Source organism: Equus caballus, chromosome 6 (genome assembly GCF_041296265.1).
Source record: "Equus caballus isolate H_3958 breed thoroughbred chromosome 6, TB-T2T, whole genome shotgun sequence".
NCBI classification, from domain to species: Eukaryota; Metazoa; Chordata; class Mammalia; order Perissodactyla; family Equidae; genus Equus; species Equus caballus.
This window is the reverse complement of record NC_091689.1, coordinates 48,783,035-48,809,358: the sequence shown is the minus strand read 5'-3', so window position 1 is coordinate 48,809,358 and position 26,324 is coordinate 48,783,035. Positions and strand designations below refer to the sequence as shown.

Genomic DNA, 26,324 nt, shown 5'->3' with positions numbered 1-26,324 from the left:
ACCCAGACTAAGCCCTGAGGCATTTCAACAATAAGAGATCTCAGAAAATACACACTTAAGTAAATCAAAATCAGCAATCTTGTTTGGACCAATGGGTAAAATAGGTTAGAACACAGCTTAAATGAATTCCAATTATACACAAAGTAAGTACATCACCAAAGAGGGAATCTTTAACTCTGATCAGACATTTCATACATCTGTGAATTCAGTTACAAATTGAGTCTTAGTTACCAACTCCAGTAAATTTATGATCCAATTTCACTACTAGAAAAGCTCAAAAGTATATTTATTATATTTATGGTAAGTCTATTAATCATATTTATATGTGAAAGAAAACATGTAACATGAAAAACTGTTTTTCAACTCACTAGGTAAAAAGATCTATGGTTATATTCCATATACACACTGGACAAGCTGTAATATTACTTTATACATTAGCAAGACACCTGCATTGTTTTTACCTAGCGAGCAGTTGCTTTGCATCCTCCCATCTGTTGAACAACGTAACATGGTGCCAACTACACGGCCTCCAACAACAATGACACGTACATCGCGTCCATGAGACTCTTTAACATACTTCTGGAACAGGTATGGAGCTTCATGGCGAATAAGATGGCTTAGATCGGCCAAATGGTGCTTATCTCGAGCCAAGAAAACAGCTTTGCCTGTGTTTGAAAAAGAATAAAAATATCCGTAAGTCATCAAACTGTGGGCAGTTGATATCTATCTCCTGCATCTTCTTGTGTCCCAATCTGCTGTTTCAGAATCAATTACTTTTAAACCAAAGTAATACAGTCATGGTAATTAGTGGGACAATACAAAAATGTATATAAAAACACAGTTAATAATATCCTTCTACCACTCCCTCAATCCCCAAACTCTTGCAACAGTAATCTAGAATTAATTTTGGTAAATGTTGTGAGGAATGGATCTATGATGTATCCCTAAAGGTTGGCCAATACCAGCCTCACGTATTAGCAAAACATTTCCCTCTGAGTTAAAACGTATCTTCCACATTAATATACTCTATTTGCATATGGTAAAACAGCAGTATGTCACTATATACCTAGTTTTATTTCTGAATTCTCCAGTCTGTTCCATTGCTCTATCAATTTTTGTGCCAATGGAAGAGGCTGTTTTTAAGATTTTATTGTTTCCTTTTTCTCCCCAAAGCCCCCCAGTACATAGTTGTCTATTTTTTAGTAGTGGGTCCTTCTAGTTGCGGCATGTGGGATGCCACCTCAGCATGGATTGATGAGTGGTGCCATGTCTGCGCCCAGGATCCGAACCAGCGAAACCCTGGGCCAACAAAGGGGAGTGCGCAAACTTAACCACTCGGCCACAGGGCCGGCCCCAAAGTGGATGTTTTAAAAACACGGTTATAGGGGCCGGCCCGGTGGCGCAGCGGTTAAGTTCGCACGTTCCGCTTCTCGGCGGCCCAGGGTTCACTGGTTCGGATCCCGGGTGCGGACATGGCACTGCTTGGCAGCCATGCTGTGGTAGGCGTCCCACGTATAAACTAGAGGAAGATGGGCAAGGATGTTAGCTCAGAGCCAGGCTTCCTCAGCAAAAAGAGGAGGACTGGCAGTAGTTAGCTGAGGGCTAATCTTCCTCCAAAAAAAAACAAAAACAAACAAACAAAAAATAATAAAAAATAAAAAATAAAAACACGGTTATAAATCCTTTTACTTCCTTCCCATCAAGAACAGGCGGAATCTATGCTCCACCCCTATGAATCTAGGAGAGCTTGTGATTGCTTCAGCCAAAAGAATTCAGCAGAAGAATTCTACATGACTTCTGAGGCTAGGTCATAAAAGGTCAGGCAGCTTCTTTGTTCATTGGAGCATTTACTGTAGGATCCCTGAGATTTCTTGGCTGCCTTACTGGAGAAGCCAAAATAAACAATGCAATCAACATTCCCAGCTGAACCCTGATCCAGCTATCTCTGCCAAGGCACTAAACCTTGTGAAGTACTGAGATTTATGAATCATTTTATTCCTTAAGAAATCCTTCTTTAATCTGAAGTCATTAAGATATTTTTATACACAGTCTTCTAAAGCTTTATAGTTTTGCCTTATACATTTAAGTCTTTGAAGTATATAAACTGGGAAGGGGATGCCTGAGGCTAGTGATCCAAGGTTTGAGAATCAGTCTAAATTAAGTGTGCATCTTTTTTTTTTAAATTTTTCCTTTTTCTCCTCAAAGCCCCCCGGTACATAGTTGTGTATTTTCAGTTGTAGGTCGTTCTAATTGTGGCGTGTGGGATGCTGCCTCAGCACGGCCTGATGAGCAGTGCCATGTCCATGCCCAGGATTTGAACTGGCGAAACGCTGGGCTGCCAAAGCGGAGTGCACGAACTCAACCACTCGGCCACGGGGCTGGCCCATAAGTGTGCCTCTTAAAAATCCCTTGGACAATCACTAAATGAACAGAAATAACTTCCAGCCAAACTGAACAACTCACAGTAGCCTTCTCTAAGTTTGAGGTACCATGCACCTAACAATTTCCTTCTAATTATTCTTCAGAAGCCCTGCTTCAAAAGCTATGAATTCCAATTGACAAGAATTATTGTCTAGTCAATAACCATGAGTGAATACAAAGAAAATAATAATTGCTTTGATTCGATTAAGAAAAAAATCTACTTTGTATAATCACCCTTGCTAATTCTCACGAGTAATTTCAAAATATGTCCCGTAGCAACAACTCATACACACCTCTATGACCCCGTGTATTCTTCACTACCATTGGGAACTCCAATACTTCTGCTTCATCAATCATTTTAGCAAAATTTTCATGACCACCTGGTTGGACAAAAAAGAAATTTAAGAAAAAAAGCAATAGAGGTGTTCTGTATAAATTTTATCTACATTGAAGTCAGCAGCACAAAGGAGGAAGAAGGTAAAACCTGATGGCTAAGTTTTGTTTTCCTTGGAGAAAGTAATAAACAAAAAGTTGAAAATACAGTTAAATATCAGTTTAAAACAACCAGACTTTAAAAATGAATGAAAGCTATCTTAAACTATAAATATTCTAATATCCAGCTTAAAGAAATTAAATATCTTTCAGCTAAAACAAAGTTTCCTAATTCTATACAATTTTTCATTCTTACATCCCTTATTCCTCCACCACACAAATAATAGAAGCCCGAAGATCTACTTTAGTATATTCAATTCCCATTTGGATTAAGAAATGGAAGAATGAGTCAGTTGAGGAGACTCATCCAAGGTTGAAAAGATGCTGAATGCATACACACACATACTCTCAACAAACACACACATTTACTTTTATCTCCATTATTAGAGTTCTTTCTACACTAAGATACTCAGTGCCCATGGGTTAATAAGTCTTGCTTCTGACTGTTTTTATTGCCCAGAAACAAATGGTACAGTATCAAGATTAGAGCAAAACTGGACTGTAGTTGTAAAAAATCAGCATGATGATACAGAAAAATTAAACCAGAAAAAAGTTTGTTAAGCAACTGTAATATCATAAATCTGTAGCTTAGAGAAATTAAGATGATTCAGTCCTCTAATTTTAAACCCTCAACATCAGACCATAGGTAATATTTGTTAATTTGGTTAACCTTTTTCTCCTTTCCATTCTCTTAAAATCATGAATTGTAGACCAATGATATAAGTCATAACATCCCAAAAGCATCAGGAAGACAGAATTCTCAAACTATTCATACAGTTTTTTCTAAGCAATTGCTAGAAACAGCAATTATATACACACATGCCACACCGATGAGGAGTTCCCTTCTTTAACATATTAAAAATAAGAAGACGATAGAGACTTTTTTAAAAAGCCTCCTTAATTCTCCAAGCATGCTACTGTACATTTATTTGGAGAAATATCTTTACGAAAAACTGTACTGATTTATACTAAATCCAATCCTTTCCAAACTAGAACTACCGGAAAGGCAGGAAATATATTAACTTAATATTGTTCATAGCAGTGCTATTCAAAGTGCGGTGCAGTAACCTGTACCTGTTTGTGACTTCTTTGCTCTTGATATGTGACCAGATAAATATAAAAAGAGTAAGCACTAGAGACTTTTATAGCAATCTGACATTCCTATGATATTTTAATTATACTTTATGAGAGTATCTACAGCAGACTGGGCTTTTAAAAAAAAAATGATCCTTTACCACAGACAGTTTTAGAACCACTGGTTTAAAGCATACCTAGGTAGAGTTCATTTCCTTAAAAAAATAAGAAAATATTTATGAAAACTTAACATGAAAATGGTAACGAAGATAATCAGAAATAAAACAAAGATGTTATCAAATTCTATTATCTTTTACCTCAGGGGTTGGCAAACTAAGGCCTGTGGGGCAGATTTGGTCTACCGCCTTTTTTTGTAATAAAGTTTTACTGGAACACGGCCACATTTATTTAAGCATTATCTATAGCAGTTTTCATACCACAATAGCATTACTGAGGATCAGAAGAGAGAACTTATGGCCTAGAAAGCCTCAAATATTTACTATTTGGCTCTTTACAGGAGAAGTTTGCTAAGCCCATTCTACTTACACCATGGAACTAAATCTTAAGAGATGATTCATAATTCTCCCGTCCAGTTTATTAAAACTAAAAGTCACTTCTATAACAACTTCTTTCATGTTCGCAAATTTCCTTATATCACATAACTATAAATTTAGTATGGTTTTAAAAATTATCAGTGTTCTAAAACCTGGGTTATAAATTATTAGTGAACTCACCATAAGAGAAAGTGTCTGGCAGAGGAACACCATGGCCAGCCAACTCCTGAAACGTCCAGAATTTATTAACACAGTTCAGGATGGCTTGAGGTCGGTTCATCAACCGACATCCCATCTTCTCTAGATGGCGCAAAACAGTGATGTCACTATCACTTTGCACCCAAGGGGTTGGTACTCTCACTACCACCACCTGGGGGTAGGCAGTAATTAGTTCTCCATTGATCCGTAGGCCTGAAATATATAGGAATGAAGCCAAACCCATTAAAAGGGAATATACAATAAAATAGAGGAAGAGAAATATACCAAGGCTTGAGTCACAAAACCAAAGGTACTATTTTGTTAACATTTCATTGGGACAGATAGACATTCCTCCTTAAACTATATTCCTTTGTAAGAAAAAAGAAAATTTAAGGGGGAAAATTCCTGCACTAGTTAAATAAATTATGGTACATGTCAATACAATGAAATACTGCAGAGCCTTTAAAAAGAATGTCATAAATCTCTATGTTCAGAGATGGAAAAAAGGTCCAGGTACATAACATTAAGTTAAAAAAAAAGAAAAGCAAATCTGAGAGTAAGTTTTGTTTGTGTTTACATATGCATAGAAAATATATGAAAGGATAAAAGATGAAAGCGGCCTTCTCTGAGTGTGAGTGGGTGGCAAGGCAGGAAGAGAAAGGTAGAATGGGGAATTTAAATACTTTGCTCCATACAATTCTCTGTCTTCTTTGTTTTTCTTTTAAGTAAGGATATATGCTTTTATAATGAAAAAAAAAATTTTAAAAGATAAGTTTAAATTTTATCCAATACTATTCTATTTAAAGAGGTCCCAAATAATAAATGAACAAGGTATTTATATGAGCTGCTCCTTAAAACTTATTTTCATTAAAAAAATAGTACATATACACTTGTTTAAAATATTCGAATACAAAAATATATAACATATTCATCTCCCATCTAACATTCCAGGTACTCTGTGTAAATAGTATGTATTTTCCCTACTGTTACCTAAGTATAGAAAGATATGTAGATAGTTTTCAGAAAAATGATATATTTTGTATGTATATTATGTCACTTTCTCTCACCACTTAAAATTCTACCAGAGACATATTTCTATGTCAGTGCACATATAGCTTTATTTCCTCCTTTTTTTAGTGGGCTGAATGGAATTCTATTTTATAGATATACCATACGATCAATCCTTACTCATGGACATTTGTTCATTCAATAAATATTAAGCAATTACTATGTGTCAGATTCTCTTCTAGAAGTCGGAAACAGATTGGTAAATAGGCAGATAAGGTCCTTGCTTTTTGAAGCTTTCATTCTAGCAGAAGAGACAGACATTCTATGTATTAATTTTTATAGTATTAGCTTTTAAACGTGTTAGTTCTGATACAGGAGAGATCAGTGAGGTAGAGGTAACAGCCGAAATAGAGCATTAGCCTTAAGGTATGCGTGTGTTTAAAGAAAAGAGAAAGGACATTTCAGTTGTAAAGAGTAACAGAAGTCACAGGGCAAAAAACAGCAATACGAACAATGTGTGCGTGAACTGCAATCTGTGTTGATGTAATATGAAAGATAAGGTTGGTCAGTTAAGGTGTCAAATATGCAAAGCCACAAATTTTTATTGAGATATAATTGACACATAACACTGTATTTGTTTTATATGTGTATATATTGTGAAATGATTATCGCAATAAATTTAGTTAACATCCATCACCTCACAGAACTACAATTTTTTTTCTTGTAATGAGAACTTTTAAGATTTAATCTCTTAGCAACTTTCAAGTATACAATACAGTATTGCTAAGTATAGTCACCATGCTGTACATCACATCCCCAGAACTTATTTATCTAATAACTGGAAGTTTGCACCTTTTGATCAACATCTCCTCATTTCCCTCATCCTACACCTCTCACCCTCTGGCAACCACCAAAGTGTTTTCTCTACCTATGAGTTAGATTTTTTCTTTTTTGTTCCACATGTGAGATTATACAGTATGTGTCTTTGACTTATTTCACTTAGTATAATGCCCTCAAGGTCCATGCACGTTGTCACAAATGGCAGGATTTCCTTCTTTTTTATGGCTGAATAATATTCTCTTGTGTATATATACCACATTTTCTTTATCTATTCATCGAGTGATGGATACTGGCATTAGTTCCAGGTCTTAGCTATTGTAAATAATGCTGCAATGAAGAGTGGGGTACAGATAATATGTTTGAGATAATGATTTCATTTCCTTCAGGTAAACACTGAGAAATGGAATTGCTGAATCCACATTCTGAGCTAACAAGTTTATATCTGCTCTCATTAAGGGAACTGAGGGTGTGTGCTAGATACTGCCTGTTGAAACTTCACACTATTCCCATCTTTTAATCCCTCCCTGTCCGGCAGAGGCTAGTAAGCATTTCCCACACTCCCTTGCCAGCAAGACTCCATTTTGAGAATGCAATGAAACAAATACAGAGAATTTTAAAGATGAAAGAGAAGCAGAAGTCATTATCCTCAAGGGGCAACTACAGGTAGGTGTGTGGTCATCAGATGTGAGGTTTTGCCAGTGGCTTCAGGCATTCTCCTCATGATAGTTCACTGTGCTGCTATAAGCAATCCTGACAGCAGCAGCAGATTTCTGCAATTCTGCACTTTCTCATTTCTTAGGCTTTAGTGACTTGCCTCAACAGGCAAATCTAAAGGGCACCCTTTTTTTTAAATCAGAAAAACCTAGTGACCAGGTTGGGGGTTAAAAGTTTTGAGACCACAATATGGAGAATGGGAAAGTTGAAAAGGGAAGCCAGTTTAGGGCAGAAGATGCTGAATTTGGATCTAAAGATGAAAGTTTTGGTGATAACAATAAGGACATCAAAGTAGAACTATTCTATAACAGTTGAAGTATGGATTGGAACTATACATATACGTATATATAATTCATATTGGTACTGTGGAGAGCGTGTGTGTGTGTGTGAGAGACAGAGAGAGTGTGTGTATGTGTGTGTGTGTATTTATTTATTTATTTATTTATTATTTATGGGAGTCAGCCCAAAACGTAGTAGCCGAAGAAATGAGGATATATAGGCTGAAAAAATAAAAGAAAAAAATGGAGACACCTAGGACAAAAATTTGATGGATCTCAATGAGACAAAAGGATACAACCACCTGAGGAAAAAAATCAGTCAAATAACTAGGATAATGTAGTTTTAAGCAGTATTATGAGAAAAAAAAGAAAAGTCAATATTATCAGGAGAGAATGATCAAATTCATTAAATGAAATAGAGGTAACAAGAAGACTGAGTTTTAAGAAAAGCTTGAGTGATCAGAAAAAGAGATACTGTCAACTGTCAAGAGAAAAATTAAACCATTATTACATTATCTTCTCATTTCTCCAAACTAAAGACAGCTTTTGCTCCTTTTTAAGAGATAGGATAAAGGAAGCAATGGAACTGTTCCACGCTCAGTCCATACCACTAGTAGGAACCACCTATCTGCTGCCACTGGAAATTGGGTGTATGGGAGTACTCGACCCAAAGCTCAGTCAGATCTGCATAGTACACTATGGGTATTACCGAGGATGCAAAGAAATTCAATGCCACCTGTAACAGAAACAAACACTCTGTTATTCTAGGCAAGGAGAAGGTGATCCAGGACAGGAAAGCAGAGCAGGTACAAATGAATGTGAGCCAAAAAAGGCAAAGTGACATCTCTTACAACTCTGCCTTATGTGCTATTGATCTCTTGGGCTGGGACGAAGATTCAATAGAGTCATGCATCACTTAATAATGGGGATACATTCTGAGAAATGCATCGTTAGGCAATTCTGTGATTATATGAACATCTCACAGAGTGTACTTACACAAACCTAGGCAGTAGGGCATACTACACACCTAGGCTATATGGTACTAATCTTACGGTACCACTGCTGTACATGCGGTCCGCTGTCGATCGAAACATTGCTATGCGGCACACGACTATATGAATACTTTGGATCTATGTTTTGGGTTAAGTGTACGATCAAGCAAATTAACAGCCAATGATGAGTTAAGCTTAGAATAGCAATGGGATGGGGGGACAATTTTTGTTCCTATATTTTTAGGATAAAAATGTATTATGTATTAAAAGGCTGCTGCTGTTGTCAAGGCAGAGTGAAAAGGTGCTAGTGTCTGATAATTCTCTTCGGGATATTAACAATCTCCTTGCCAGTAATTTAAGTGGGGACTCTCTCATGTAGGCTACTCTAAAGCTGTACTTTTTGAAAGGAGAGTTTGGCTGCACTGTTAGGAATAAGTATTAGTGTTTTTGTCCTCAGGAAACAAGAAACAGACAACTCATAGACTCCTGCTGACTGGCATTTATTTTTCTTCCATCCTCTAGTGTTCTAGAGGATTTTTTGAGACTTCTGGAATCTTTTTAAACCTTATAGAATTTTAAGAATTTTAACAGAAAGTTCCAAGTAAAGGTGCTGTTTATATATATTTAAAAACCTACACAATCTCTGTGCCAAAAATCAAGGAAGCACTCAAAGACTAAGGGAGTTGTGTTAACTGGAATACGGGGACAGTCTGGAGGGGCTCCCATTAGCCAAATTTCAGATGATTTGACCATTAAAAGAATAATTAACTGATAACACAGCAAAAAAGTTCATGAATCCATAATCATTATGGAGAAAGGTAAAAAAGCCTTATTTGGTATCACTGGAGGGACTATTATACAAATCTCTATTCTAAAAACTGGTAAGTAAAGAGGAAAAATTACATTTATCCCACTGTTTCAGGAGGAACCATAGTTTACCACCAGTAGGAAAAGCTCTCCTTTGGAGAAGAATGCCAATTAATATAGAAGAAATAGCAAAATTAGAAAATCACTACTTTGTAAATCCCAGTGAAATCAGTGAACCAGGCAAGGATCATTACAATGCTAAAAGCATTAAGGAAAGGTTGATGGAATATTTGTATGCTGCCAAAATATCAGACATTTGCTAAGCCAAAGATAAAAACAGATTTTTGTAACAGACAGACCCTGCAGACACTACCTTACTCAGTGATCAAACAGCACAGACTGTCATTTTGTGCTTCCCGGTTGAGTGCACTATGAAGTATCTACCATCACCTATGAAGTAATTTTTTTGCCCAAAATGCATAACCTCTACCTGATCATGCCAATTCACAAGAAGTTTCAGGAGGGCATCACAAGGAAACTATCAGACAAATCCAGAATGTGAGACATTAAACTGTTTTGATCACTTCAAAAAGTTGACGTCATTGAAGAAATAAGATGGGAAGACCACTCTAGAGTTAAAAAAGCTAAGTAGACATCACATCCAAATATAGAACCTTGCAGAGCCCCATCTGAAAAGAATAAGTGAAAAAGATATTTTGGAGTCAATTGTGAAAATCTGATTCTAGAGTATCTATTAAATAATATTAAAGAGTTATTCATTTTCTTAGATGTGCCAATGGTATTGTCTTATATAGGACAGTGTCCTTATTTTTTAGCTACAGACATTGAAGCATTTAGGGGTGACATAGACAGCTACTTGTTTTGAAAGGTAAATAACTCCGTCAAAAGGCTATAATGTATATAACATTTGTACATATTAGGAAAAAGATATATGAAAGAACTATGACTAAAGGTTACTACTGAACACCCAATCCAGGTAGCAAGAATATAGCTGTTTGTAATTCTTTCCACTTTTCTTTTCACTTAAAATTTTTAGTAAGGGGCTGGCTCCGTGGCCGAGTGGTTAAGTTCGCGTGCTCTGCTGCGGCGGCCCAGGGTTCGGATCCTGGGCACGGACATGGCAGCACTGGTCAGGCCACGTTGAGGCGGCGTCCCACATCCCACAACTAGAAGGACCTGCAACTAAGATATACAACTATGTACTGGGGTTTTGGGAAGATAAAGCAGAAAACAAAACAAAACAGAAGATTGGCAACAGTTGTTAGCTCAGGTGCCACTCTTTAAAAAAAAAAAATTTTTTTAGTTAAAAAACGAGATTTGGGGGTTTAGTTGGCAGGGGGGTGGATGGATCAAGACATCATGTCAAATTCTTGAGTATACTCTAAAGAAAACTGATGCTAGTTACTCCTGTTTCAAAATCCCCAAGTTTTGTTGCTCAGCTCTTTTTTAAAAAATTTTTTCAGTGGTTTCTCATCTTTTCTTTCACCAACACCAAAAGCCTATTTACTATTCTACCACTGGCCCATTTCCCTTCTCATTTATGTTTTAAGTGTTATTACTGCAATGAAAGTAGTTATATTAGCTCATCTTGGAAGGAGGGAGGAGGAAATTCTAACTAAAACCTAAAATAACTTAAAAGGTAATCAGAACCATATCTAAAACCAGAAATCTAACATGTTCTTTCTCAGTCCGTGAGTTTCAACTAGAAAAAGCAAGGAGGAAGTGTAAGAGATTCACAATTTCTGAGGTTCCTACTCCCAACTAAATTCACCTAACAAAATTTAGTTGTTTAGGTCAATAGTTCAGCAAACTGATCCATTATTTAACCAACAGAGCTACTGAATTCACCACCAAAAAGTGGTGTTTCACACGTGACAAATAAAAATGGCAAGTAATGGGATATATTGGAGTATATGAGGAAGCCATTTTGTGTAAACCTAATTCGGCCTGACCTTGTCTTTCCAAAAGGGCCTGACCAAGGCCGTTGAGCATGCATTGTATATCTGCTTTAGAGATTCCCTATGGCAAGAACAAAGGCCCTTGAGATAAAGGTGCAACTTCCCTCCCCCTCCCAACGTTGGCATTTCTTTAAGGGTTAAGCATCTTTCCTTAGGCTAGAAACTGATTACTGAGCTCACCTGTGACCACCCAGCTCAAGAGAACAGATTTGCCTCCTGCTACGCCCTCTGAGATAGCAGATCCACTACCTGCTGTGTCCATCAAGTGCTGTGCAGACAGGGCAATCTTGTGACTATTGTGGGAGAGACATTTCAATCACATGTGAACCAGCCTCTTTCGGGGTATATAACCACTCTGTATACCTCACTTCCTTGGTGCCCTTTCTTCCTTCGGGAAGAAAGGCCCCGGGCCATGGTCCTCAGATTTCAGCTCAGAATAAACTCACCCAAATTTTCATTTATAGATTGGTTAGGGATAGTTTTCATCGACAATGTAAAATCTCAAGAGTCATATCACCAAAAAAGACCAGATGAGTTCCGAACATTTACAATACTCAAGTCACTATAAATCTATTTTTCAATTAATCTATTCTAGGACATTGACTAATAAAAGATTTCAGCAAGAAGGCTTAGATCACCCAGAGCTGACGCCCACCAAAAATGCAATCCTGTCTTCACATATGTCTAACACATCAAAAGTGTCCTCAAACTTTTCTTTTAATCACTAATTTTGTTTCCTCCACCAAGTTTCAAACTAATAAAAAACAAAGGAAGAAAAGTAATTACCTAGATTTTGAAGAGAATAGGACAATTTGTAATGGGAATTCATGGTCAGATAATTCTGAGAAGAGTTATACAAAGCACTAAGAAGTCTTTGCTAAGGCTGGATGAGAACTCATACAGCTACTAATTATCAAACATAAAAAATAAGTATAAGAATCTGTTCTTATAAGAATAGATAGGCCTTTCCTATCTGCTTAGCTGCTTCCTAACAAGATATATTTTGTGTTTCCTATCAAAACATCCCTCTTTAATATCCTCAGCAATCCTTTTCCCCTCCAATTTGTTTGCAACTCTAATCGAGTTATTAATCCCAGGTTAGATACAATTTTTTTCTTCAAAGGTATGCTCTTTGGGGAATGATGAGGAACCAATAAAATTCTTTTCCCAGATCCTCTTGAGTGGTACAGAAAGAAACAAAAGGAAGTGTTTCTGTGTATGCTATCAGTGTACCTCATTATCACAGAGCACTGCGGCATTGTAGCTGACAGTCAGGTATTTAAAAAAAAAAAGAGGGAGAAAGAAAATGGGTGAACTGTTGCTTTTTTTTTTTAGTTTAAATAAACTGAATAAGAATTTTTAAAAAAGAGAGAGAAAAGAAAGAAGAGAAGAGGAAAACAGAAAGCAAGCAAACAAGCTATTAGATTATAGCTGTCCGTTTTAAAAGCATCTTTTATTGAAGGCAATGACTGGCTAGCTTCTTTTGTAAGTAACTTCAAAAAACCACAGAAACTCAGGTCAAGAGAACCAATTCTATCCCAAAATTTGGCAAAAGGAGGTACGCATTGAAATGTAGAGAAACGTGATGCACTAGCTAAAATAATTCATCTCCTTAAATTTTATAAATGTTGTTATTCAAATTCTGCATGTTTAAATACATTCTCTTTAGTTTTTCTATAGATAGTAAAAAAAAGAAAAAAAAATTGGCTCGGGAGATATACCTCATGGAATTGATAAGTAAAAACACAAAATACCCTTAAGGGACTCATCTATTTACCCAATCATTCTTTTATTCATTCAAAAACATTTGCGGAGCACCTACTTCAAGATACTCTGTGCTTTGGGATAAAGTCCAAGCCCCACTTGAGAGGTTTTGAGGAGTATGGAGGAGGGTGAGGGGTGCGGAAGAATGCATGTAAAGTACTTAATAAATGACTGGTACACAGTTAGTGCTTAACAATTGTTAGTAGCTATCAACTGCTCTCAGTTTACAACGGTGGGGTGGGGTAGGTTGATGGCTCCTGTGCTGTTACTAGCAATACAACTGGAGAACTTGTTTCTTTATCTCCTTTTGCCCTCAACACCCAATCAAACTTATCTGGTTTATTTAATATTTGATGCATAAGGACTCAGTATTAGAAGCAAGAAGACATATTTCTATTTTGCTAGCATGGAAACTTTTAATGTTTTTCCTTATTATTATCCTAATATGACTTGGAAATTAAAAAGCTGAAATACTATATCAAATCTAATTATTACATTTTCTTCTCCCATAAAACAGCAATCTTTACTGAAATGGTAAGGAAAAGCTATATAGAAGATAGTGGGGAAATGTATAATTTAAGTCACTGTTAACGAAGCTAGCCATAAAAATTTACCACATCCTCCCAACAACAGACTACTGTAGAAGAGGAGAGAGAGGAAGCAAAGTGTCTTTGTAATGCAGACAAAGCTTCTTTTAAATGTCGAGTGCCTCTGTCCACTTTGAAAAAGGGTAAACTTCTTTTTAACAGTGGTTCCAGGTTAAAGACAAATATTTATATCAATCTGTTCTATCCTACTTTTGGCAATCCAGAGAAGCTTACACTACTTCATGACACCTAGAACTCTGTGAATACAGCTAGAAGTAAAAATAAATACAAATAAAAATATATAAATATACTTATATAATTTTAAACAAATATAAATAAAAAGCTATGGAATAATGAAATAACAAGGGGAAGAGGAACTATATCAAACCCTTTGAATACTGAACCCTCCAAAGAAAACTACAGGGAAAGTTAGGAGATTAAGGTTTTTCCCTCAAATGTTTTACTTAGACCCCAAATAACAACGGATAGTGATGAGGGGATAGCAAAGGCAAAAACAGAAAGTGAGCAGACCTACTGCAAGATCCTCCCCGGTACCCCACATCTGATTCATATCTTGGTTCTACCACCCACCTACTGTGTAAACTCAGGGAAGTTATTTAACCTTTCTGTGCCTCAGAGTCCTCATCTGTAAAATGGGACTAGTAACAGAAGTTCCTTTACAGCATTGTGTGAGGATTAATTTGATTAACATTAATGAAGAAGCGCTTGGGACATAACAATCACTTAACATAACTCTTAATCATCATTACCATCCAACATCCCCTTTTGCAGATGGGAAACTGAGAGCTGGAGTAACTAGAAATTAAGTTCCATGAGAGTAGGAATCTGACTATCTTGTTCAGAGCTATTACCCCCAGCACTATGTGGCACACAATAGATGCTCAATTATTATTTACTGAAATTTGAACTTGTCTCACAGTTTTTAAGAAGCAGAGCAGGCATTTAAACCCAGGTCTGAGTCTGAAGCTATCCTGCCTAAAACAAGATTGTCTCTATAAATGCTGCAGAAAAATAAGCCAATTCAAATTCAAAATACCAAAAGTAACTCAAAACACCAAAAGTAAATCAAATCATATTAATATCTAAAAACCCAAAGTAAACAGAAGAAAATTTAAAAGAGCAGAAATTAAACAAAAAGCAAACATCAACAGAAAAGACCAGCCAAGCTAAAAGTTGGTCCCTAGAAAACTAATAAATTTGTTAAATCTCTGGTGAGACTGATCTAGAAAAAAAACAAAGCACAGATAAACAAAGTCAAGAATGAAAAGGGGGCATCACTACATATAAAAGATAATGGAAGGATTTCATGAACAACAGTATATCTGAAATTAGTTAAAAAGTTTCCACAAAGAAAACTCTAGGCACAAATAGCTTTCAAAGGTGAATTCACATCATTCATTTAAGGAAGAAGTAAAACCAATGCTACACAATTCTTTCAGCAAGCAGAGAGAGACAACCACAACAAGAACAAAAACCACTCCTCAGCCTGTTTCACGAGGCCAACATAACTTAGCAGAAACTAACAATTATATTTCAAGAAAGGAAAGTTACAAGCCAATCTCATTCATACACATAAATGCAAAAATCTTCAACAAAACATTAACAAGTTAAATCCAGCAATACAACAATAATAATAATGATCATAAGCAAGTTGGGTTTATTCCAAATACTTTAAGTTGGTTTAACTTGTAAAAACTTAAAAACTAATCATGTAATTTGCAATACAGTAAAAAGAAATATGATCATCCAATAGATGTATAAACACTGTTTGATGAAATCCAAGAAGCATTCAGTATTTAAAAATATATTTAGCATATCTGGAGTAGAAGGAAATTTCCTTATTTTGATAAAGGTGTCTTCAAAACTGTACTCCCAACATTGTGCTTCATGGTTTAATGTTGAAAGCTCTCCTCTGAGGTCAGGAATGAGACTAAATATCCACTATAACTATTTCATCTAACATTGTCCTAGAGGTCCTATCATGTGCAAGTTAGTCAAGAAAAGGAAGTAAGACATAAGGACTGGAAAGGAAATATAAAACTGTCATTACTTGCAAATAAAACAATTTTGAAAGTAAGCAATCCAAAAAAATCTATAATAAATTACTGAAGTGAGGTATTTGTCAATATATAAAACTCAACCAGCAATGAGTGAGAAATGAAAAAAACTTTAATTATATCACATATTATAAAATTCATAGGAATAAGATAGATCTAATGAAAGATGTGCAAGACCTCTGAGGATAAAATTACAAAACCATATTAGAGACACCAAAGACAATGAGAAAGACAGACAGAAAGAGGGGGAGCCCATGTGTGAATGTTCACATATATGGAACGTTCAACAGTATGAATTTCTTTCCAAATTGATCTATAAATTCAATACAATTCTAATCTAGACATTCTTGAAGAAGAGAGAAGACATGCTCTACTGGATATCATAAACCTACAGTAATTAAGTCAGTGCAGTATTGATGAAAAGAACCACACTTACAACAAAGGAACAGAATAAACTCATCTATGTACAGATGCTTGATTTATTACAAAGGTAACACTAGAGAGCAGTGGGAAAAGGTCAGTCTTCTTAGTAAAAGGTGCTGGGACAACCAAATATTCAAAGAGAAAGAAAATGAAACATCAGCACACACAAATCAATTCCAGGTGGACTATAAATCTACATGTGAATGACAGAACAATAAACTTTCTAGAACTTAAGATCAAGGGGTATCTTCATGACCTCAAAGTAGGGAAAGACTTTTTGTGTGCGTGTGTGAGGAAGACTGACCCCGAGCTAACATCTGTTGCCAATCTTCCTATTTTTGCTTGAGGAAGATTGATGTTGAGCTAAAATCTGTGCCAATCTTCCTCTATTTTATGTGGGATGCAGCCACAACATGGCTTGATGATTGGTGCTAGGTCCACGTCTGGGATCTGAACCTGCGAACCTTGGGCTGCTGAAGCAGAACCCACAAACCTAACCACTATACCACCAGGCCAGCCCCAAGACTTTTTAAACAGAGCACAAAAAGAATCAACCACGAACAATAAGACAAGTTAGATTACATTAAAAGTAAATTCTTCTATTTATCAAGACAGCATTAAGTTAAAAAACTAAGCTACAAATGAGACATTTACAAAAGTAAAATAATTAGACAACCCAAAAGGAAATAGAAAAGAGACCTGAAGAGGCCTTTTACAAGTGAGGATATCCAAATTAATATATGAAAGATACTCAACCTCATCAGTGAGCCGTGATATAAGAATGAAACCACAATTACATACCATTTCATACCCACTAGAATAGCTAAAATCAAACTGACGGTTAACAAGTGCTGATAAGTACGTGGTGTAAAAAGAATCCTCTCTTATGGTCACTAGGAAGAGAGGGGAAATTTCCTTAACCCGATAAAGGGTGTTTGCCAAAAACATCTACAGTACACATCAGGTTTATTTATTGAAACAACATCACAGCACTCTCTTTAAGATCAGGCATAAGACAAGTGTGCTCATATCATCATTTTTATTCAACATTATAGTGGAGGTCCTATTTAATCCAGTAAAATAAGAAAAAGAAATAAAAGACATAGAAACTAGAAAACTGTCATCATTTGCAGATATGATTATGTGCATAAGATATCCTGGAGAATCTAGTGGATAAAAAAGCAAGAGACAGAAGAGTATTTATAGTATGCCACCTCATATGCAAGTAAAGGGAAGAAATATGAATATATTCCAAGCTCTGAAGACAGCCTGCCTAATTTTAAATCTTGGTTCCACCACTCAATAGCTTACGATCTTGCATAAGCCATTTAACCAATCCAGGACTCCATTTTCTCACTTATAAAATAGAGACAACAGTACCAACCCCGTAGGATTATTACCAGGATCAAATGAGTTAATATTTGTAAAAAGCTATGAAACTGCTATATAAGTGTTTGAAAAGAAATATAATTTTAAAACTGGCATTCTAAGACCTGAGACAGATTATCATTCTTTTCCTAGCTCACTTTATAACTACACCCATTACTCCTTAAGTTCTTCTTTGGTGACTTGTCATCGAGTATCTCTCAGAGAACAGTCTTAGAGAATCAAATCCTCCAATTTCATAACTGTCAAAAGTACTATGCATAAACAATAGAAGAGTATCATGTCACCAATTAATAACAGTATCATTTACTGAATATTTCCTATGTGTCAGACAACATACCACAGCATTTTATACATATCCCAAGTAATCTTAAGCACATTACAAAGCAGGCCTATTAATTTTTAATCCTACTTGTCCTTAAAGGAAGAATTTACCAACAATTTAATATAGCAGTAAGTAAATGAAACACGGGGTTACACTCTACTGTACACAGGGTCGCTAGGAGGTGGAATCCACTCGACCACACTAACACTACCCCAATGAAACAAGACAATCAGTGTGACCAACTGCAAAAACGTTTAGTTTAGTAACTAGATCAGCCAGGACAGCAAACCTAACCAGTTCTAAAGCTCAAGCTCTTTTCATTATGTCACATGGGTTACCTCCAAATCCCTACCTGTGCTAATAATTTCCTAAACAGCATGATAGCTGGAAGACTCTTTTTAGTATGAATGTACTCTAATGGTTAAGTTAGACCTACAGTTCCAAATACTGGAAAGCCCCTGAATTCCATCATTTGCCTTGAAGAAAGAATTTAGAGATTTAAGCTCCTCATTCATTCCTTTAAGTCCCCAAATGCCTTCAAACACCATTTTAGTCTCCTGCTTCCAAATTCCTCATACTTTTTTAAAAAAAATTTTCTGTGGCAACACTACCAGATTCCCCTGAGCTTTATCCTCAACAAAACCATGGTTCCAAGGTAATAAAGGTAATTACTTAATTACCAGCTTCATCCCTATATACCATGGGTTATTAGATTCCCATTCTGGAATAAGAAAGGTGGTCCTAATTGATTTCTGCCCTATCTATGCCAAGTAACAAATTCTCTGAAGGTCTACTGTCTGCAATCTGTGCTCTGGAATTGATTTCTGTACTGATTAAGGTTATTTTATTTGTAAGTAACTAGTTAACTTGAACAGGAAAAAAATTAATGGATGAAGATAGGATTGTGCAAAGAACTAAAACGAATGCTGAGAAAACCAGGCTCAGAAAAAAAGACCAAGGCAATTCTGGGAATCCAAGAAACAAGAAACAACCCTGAGTCTCATCAAGGTGCCACACCAAAATAATTAAATTCCAAACTTTCTCCTTCCATCCTTGAGTTGAACTGCTCAAAGTCAAAGGGAAGAGAGACATTAAAAACAGACAGCCAACTATGACCTAGCTTGACTCTAAAGGGCACTATGCCTAACAGCCCCACCAAGGCTAGACAATATGGAAGAGGGAATTTCTCAAAAGGAAAACCATGTGCTGTTAGTTTAAAAAAAAAAGGGGGGAGCTGAGGGGTGAGGGGTGTGATACTGAAGGTCAAGAAACAAGTAGAATGTACCACAGGCCAAGAACTGACTTAGCAACTTTATCTGTATATCTAGTCCTCAAAATTTAATAACATTTGGTGGGACAGTTCTGGTTATCTTAATAACAGCATTTAGGGGGCAGGGACAAGGGATACTCGATGTCTTTTAACACTTCATCACTATCTCATCCCACATCATAACCAAGGGAATTATTTGACACGGCACTTATATATAAGGATCTGCTTATTTATTTCCAAGAGCACCACATTTCCAAATTTACCTCACTTCAATTGCCTGTAATTCATCATAGTAACTTTTATTCATACAGCTGTGTCCTAATTTATAATACTCAACATCACATATAAACTATAGCCATTTCCAAGAGCTATTTTATCCCTAAACCAGAAAGAGTTTAAAGCATCAAAGGTACAACTAATCCAATTCCTTCACTTTCCTCAACTACTTCGGAAAGGGAAAGCAATCACTCTAAGACAGGTGTAGTCAGAGCTGAAAGATAAAATTTCATTCAAGTATCTCACTGAAGAACTAATCATGAAAACGCAGACTGATTTAGCATGCACACTAAATAAATCAAAGCTGCCTACTTTGATGATAGGAGGAGTGGGGAAAAAAAAGACCTGAGTTCATAAAAGAAATTTCTTCCTGGTGATTGAAGACACTAAAGGCTTTTCCTGTGAATACTCAACAAGCTATTTTCTGACTTATGGAAACAACCAACTGTAAATCCCATGTACAGTCCAAGTTCCCAAAAGATGAAGCAGAAAGCAACTCATCCTGGGCCATTCCTTGTCTAATTAACATTAAAATGAAAACAGCCACACTGGAGAGGATATTGGAAAAGGGCACGCTCTTTCAGGAGGACAGTTTGGCAATGAACAGTGATTCCATTTTTGGGACTTCATGGCAGAGGAATCCTAGGTGATGCACATACTCCTCTTCTCACTCACTGGATAACACCTACGCATCCTCCAGGCTTAAAGAGGCCTTTTCTGACCTCCTAACCTAAAGTAGATTCTATTGGTGTACTCTCTCATATCACACTGTACTTTTCTTTTATAACACTTAGTAGGTAACTATTTCTGTGACTTTTGTGTAATGTCCATGTCTCCCACTTAGCGTAAAGAAGACACGAACCAGTTGAACTATGTCTATTTTGCTAAACTCTACATCACCAGTGCCTAGTATCTTGGCACACAGATGACACTCACTGACAAGGGGAAAAAATTTTAAAGAATAGCATATATGTTACAAATCCATTTACGTGTGTGTGTTTAGCAGTGATCAACATATGGATGGTAAAATTTCAGATGATATTTGCTTTAATCTTTATATTTTGGTACTGTTTGCATCATTTGTATAATCAAGAACAATACAAGGCTGTTAGTATTTTAAAAAAGATGTACTTAGCACTATGCTTTGTATACAGTAGGTGCTCTCAAACTGTTCCCTTCTCTTCCCTGTGCAATTAACTAAGAGGAAACTTCCAGGGGAATATTTAAGAAAAATGTCCAGAACAAATTAAAATGTTTTAACTATATGAAATAACTAAGTGTTATTTGGGGGTAGGTTTATCTACTAATACAACAATGGAAAAGCAGCACCAAACAGCCAGAATTAGCCCAATGAATTAGGACCAGCTGAGCTCTCAATAATAATAATCTGCTTTAAATAACTGACTCACCGTCATGAGAGCACTATAACATAGAATTAGGAGGGAAAGTAACGAAGTATATGCCTATACTAAAAGCAGGTAATTTCTAAGTCTACTAGAAATTAAAACCAAAATGCCAACATAACACAGTATATGTAAAAGCAAACTGATTTCTTCTTACAAAACCATTTTTAAAAAGAAGAAAAAAATAGAGTCTAATTTCCAGACTCTATAGCTTTGCGGAAACATAAAAATAACACGTGAAAAGAAGATTACAAACTGTTTCAGGAATTACATGCGTTTTGGAGAATATAAATCTGATTTGTTGTCATCTCTCCCCTAAAGAAATCAGTTAAACAATAAAGGTCTTCACGGGCAAACTGTAAAATTACAAGGTCCCCTTAAAGGCTAACACATATAAGACATAATTTCCATTTTATGCAAGATGCAAATTACATAAATTTGTATTATACATGCACAGAACCTAAACAATTAGATAGGCCTATTATAAATCAAGTGTAACATTTGCCTTTTCTCATGACCTTTCATGAACTTTTCAAAGCAATGTACACTTTCAGGTGAATTTACCAGAGTAGAAGAGAAACCTTTAGTTTAAATCAGAAAATGAGACTGGGAATAACAAGTTTTTATTCGTTCAAACTTTTTCTCCATTTATTTCAAATTTTTTATTATGGAAACTTCTCAACAGAAAAACAGTGAGATTATAATGCAATGTACCATCACCCACTTTCAACAATTATCAATATATGATCAACCGTTTTATTCTATACTCCTATTTTCCCCAACCATAGATTATTTTGAGTCTACAAAACAAGGTACAGTCAGAAGTCCAGCTCGACCCTCTTCAATCTTTTCCCTAAAGGTAACCATATTTGAAAAACTATAGTTTATCCTTCCATTATCTATTTTTTAAACCAGTGGAAATTATACTCACATATCACCTTCCCCTTAGAAAATGGTACCATTCTACATGCCCTTTCCCCAGTTTAATAATTTCACTTAACAATGTTATATTTTATCAAGTAGACATTTCAGTATGTATCTCAAAAGAAGGACTCTTGGGCACATAAATATTCCCTAACTATGATACAAAAAGCACTAACCAGGGGCTGGCCCCATGGCACAGTGGTTAAGTTCAGGGTGCTCCCCTTCAGTGGCTGGGGTTTGCAGGTTCAGATCCCAGGCATAGACCTATACCACTCATCAGCCATGCTGTGGCAGCAACCCACGTATCAAGTAGCGGAACACTGGCACACATCTTAGCTCAGGGCTAATCTTTCTCAAGCAAAAAAAAAAGGAAGATGGGCAACAGATGTTAGTTCAGGGCTAATCTTCCTCAGCAGCGGGGGGGGGGGGGGGGAGCGCACTAACCAAAGAATTTAAAAATACAAATGGTACTTAAAATTAGAAACTTCCACTGACCAAAAGATTCCATTAACAGAGTGAAAAAGGCAAGCTACAGAGTGAAAGAAGATATTCACATACACATATCCAATGAGAAACCTGCTCCCACAATATAATGCAAAATAGCAAAACAAAAAGACAGACAACCCAATCACAAATAAGTATATAGAGGATTCTGAGAAGATGGTGAACTAGGGAGCATCAAGAATCTGTCTCCCCATCTAGATAACTGTATTGGCAGAATTTTGTCTGATGTAACTATTCTGGAACTGTGGAGTCTGTTGAAAGATTGCAACTTCCAAAAAACGACTGGGAGGGTAAATGCATTAATTCCAGTCAATTTCAGCTCTTAACACAGTAGCAGCTACCCATCTCCCACCCCTCAGCCACACTGTGGACCTGTTCTGGAGCAGTTGGAACAGCTGACACATTTTGCAGGAGACAGGGTGGCTGAAAAGACCCTACTCTCCAATTATTGTGGATCTCTGCTCTGACACCTAAGTTGCCACTTCTGATCAAAGAGCTCCAGACAAACCAGCCAGTAGCCATTGTTGTTACACTACTCTCCCATAGTTAAAAGCCCCTCCTTTTCTGGCTGAAGTGACTTCAGGGAGGGGGAGAAAGAGGAAGAGAGAGAGGAAGCGACAAAAAGAATATATTGAAATAACAGCTGAAAAATTCCCTAATTGGATAAACTACATGAATATAAACATTTAAGACTCTCAACTATCTCCAGGTAAGATGAATTCAAACAGCACCATGCTGAGATACACTACAATCAAACTTTCAAAACCCAAGACAAGGAGAGAATCTTGAAATCAGCAAGACAGAAGCAAATCACCACATACCAGGGATTCTCAATAACATTAGCAGCAGAGTTCTCATCAGAAATGATGGAGACCAGAAGACAGGGGGCCGATGTATTCAAAGTGCTAAAAGAAAGACTGTCAACCAAGAATCCTATATTCAGCAAAACTGTCCTTCAAAAATGAAGGAGAAACGAAGACATATCCAGAAAAACAAAAGTTGAGGGAGTCTGTGACCACTAGACCTGTCCCGAAAGAAATGTTCAAACAAGTCCTGCAAAGTGAAATGAAAGGACACTAAATAGTAACTCGCAGCTGTATGGAGAAATAAAGATCTCATTAAAGGTAAATACATGGGCAATTAGAAGAGCTAGTAGTACTGTAACAACAGTTTGTAACTGTATTTTTTGTTTTCTACATGATTTTAGAGAGTAATACAATTAAAGAAAAAATAAACAATCATTAGTGTAAAAACTAATATTACTGTAACTTTTGTTGGTAACTCTAATTCTTGTTTTCTACGTAACTTAGGAGACTAATGCATTTAAAAGGATTATTAGTTTATGTTTTGGGGCACGAAATGTATAAAGATGTAACTTTGTGACATCAATTAAAAAAGAGGGGGGGAGTCAGAGCTGTAAAGGAGCAGAGTTTTTGTATGTTACTGAAGTTAAGCTTACATAAATTCAAATTAAAGTATTATAACATTCGGATGTTAAATGTAATCTATATGGTAAACACAAAGAAAATAGCTACAGAATATACACAAAAGGAAATCAGAAAGGAATTCAAACATTTCACTACAAAAAAATCAAGTAAACACAAAAGAAGACACTAACACAGGAAATGAGGGACAAAAAAAAGATAGAGGGCACGTTTTAGAAAACAAATAGCACAACCCATAAGTAAATCACTCCCTATCAGTGATTACTTTAAATGTAAATGGATTAAACTCACTAATCAAGACAGAGATTGGCAGAATGGATAAAAACACACAATCACACGGTATGCTATGAACAAGAGACTCACTTGAGATCCAAAGACAAACAGGTTGAAAGTGAAAGGATGGAAAAAGATATTCCATGCAAATAGTAACCAAGAGAGCAGGGGTGGCTGTACTAATATCAGACAAAATAGAATTTAAACCAAAAAAAGGTTACAAGAGAAAAAGAAGGAAATTATATTAATAAAATGTTCAATACTGCAAGATGATATAACAATTATAAACTTTTATGCACTTAATGACCACCAACACATATGAAGCAAAAACTGGCAGAATTGAAAGGGGTAATAGACAGGTCTATGATAAGAGCTACAGACTTCAATACCCACTCTCAGTAATGGATACAATAACCAGGAAGAAGACAAGTAAGGAAATAGAGAACTAAAACAGCACAATAAACCAATTAGATCTAACAGACATACACAAAACACCCTACCCAACAACAGCACACACATTCTTCTCAAGTGCACATGAGACATGTTCTAAGACAGAGCAAATGCCAGGAAACAAGTCTCAAAACACTTAAAATGATAAATATCATACGAAGTATCTTCTCTGACCAAAATGCGATGAAGTTAAAAATCAATCACACAAGTAAAACTGAAAAACTCACAGAATTGTAAAAATTAAACAACACACTATTAAACAACCAATAGATCAACGGAAAAATCAAAAGTGAAATTAGAAAATACTCAGAGACGAATGAAAATGAAAACACAACATACCAAACATGACAGTGAAAGCAGTGCTAATGGAAAAATTTATAGCTATAAATGCTCACATCAAAAAAAAAAGAAAGATCTCATATTAACAATCCAAATTGGCAACTTAATGAACTAGAAAAGGAACAAACTAAACCCAAAATTAGCAAAAGGAAGGAATAACAAAGATTAGACTAGAGATAAATGAAACAGAATAGAAAAACAAGAGAAAAATCAATTAAATCAAAAGCTGGTTCTACAAAGAGATCAATATAATTGAAAAAGCCTTATTAGCTAGACAGACTAAGACAAAAAGAGGGAAGACAACTTATTAAAATCAGAAATGAAAGTGGGGACATTACCACCAATTCTACAGAAATAAAAAGTATTATAAGAAAGTACTATGAACAACTGAACACCAAAAAAATGAATAACATAGATGAAATGGACCAATTCCCAGAAACAAAAAATCTAACATGACTAAATCATGAAGAAACAGAAAATCTGAACTGACTGATAACTAGTAAGAATCAGTAACCAAAAGTTTCCCGGTAAAGAAAAGCCCTGGACCTGATGGCTTCATTGATGAATTCTATCAAATATTTAAAGAAGAATTAATACCAATCTTTCCCCAACTTTTACAAAAAATTGAAGAGGAGGGAACACTTCCTAACTCATTCTATGAAGCCAGCAAAACCCTTATCCCAAAACCAGACAAACACACTACAAGAAAACTGCACATCAGGGGCCGGCCCAGTGGCACAGGGGTTAAGTTCGCATATTCTGCTTTGGCAGCCTGGGGTTCGCCAGTTTGGATTCTGGGTGTGGACATGGCATCACTTGGCAAGCCACGCTGTGGCAGGCGTACCATGTATAAAGTAGAGGAAGATGGGCACAGATGTTAGTTCAGGGCCAGTCTTCCTCAGCAAAAAGAGGAGGACTGGTGGCAGATGTTAGCTAAGGGTTAATCTTCCTCAAAAAAAAAAAAGAAAACTGCATACCAATATTCCTTATGAACACTGATGCAAAAATCCTCAACAAATACTAGCAAACAGAATCTAGCAGCATATTAAAAGGATTATACACCATGACCAAGAGAGATTTGTTCCTGGAATGCAAGGATGGTTCGACATATAAAAACCAATCAATGTAATACACCACACATCAACAGAATGAAGGAAAAAACTACACGAGCATCTCAAATGATGCAGAAAAAGCATTTGACAAATTCAACATCCTTTCAAATAAAAACTGTCAATGAAATAGGAAAAGAAGAAAACTACTTCCACATAATAAAAGCCATATATGAAAATCCCACAGCAAACATCATACTCAATGGTGAAAGACTGAAAGCTTTTCCTCTATATCAGGAACAAGCAAGGATGCCCACAATCACCACTTCGATTTAACATAGTATTGGATGTTCTAGCCAGAGCAATTAGGCAAGAAAAAGAAGTAAGAGGCACCTAAATTGGAAAGGAAGAAGTAAAATTACCTCTGTTTGTAGATAATATGATCTTATATGGAGAAAACCCTAAAGATTA

At 36.1% G+C, this 26,324-nt stretch overlaps 1 protein-coding gene across 7 annotated transcripts in view; it reads right to left on the bottom strand.

Annotated features, from left to right (window-relative positions):
* Positions 1-26,324, bottom strand: part of RIMKLB (ribosomal modification protein rimK like family member B) — a 70,718-nt gene that overhangs the window by 20,049 nt on the left and 24,345 nt on the right. For all 7 annotated transcript variants that reach the window (XM_070270978.1, XM_023643102.2, XM_070270976.1 and 4 more), the window contains 3 exons: positions 4,722-4,952; positions 2,715-2,801; positions 462-665 (listed from right to left, as the gene is read on the bottom strand). In XM_070270978.1, coding sequence (XP_070127079.1) covers positions 462-665; positions 2,715-2,801; positions 4,722-4,952 — 522 coding nt within the window. The remainder of the gene's footprint in view (positions 1-461; positions 666-2,714; positions 2,802-4,721; positions 4,953-26,324) is intronic.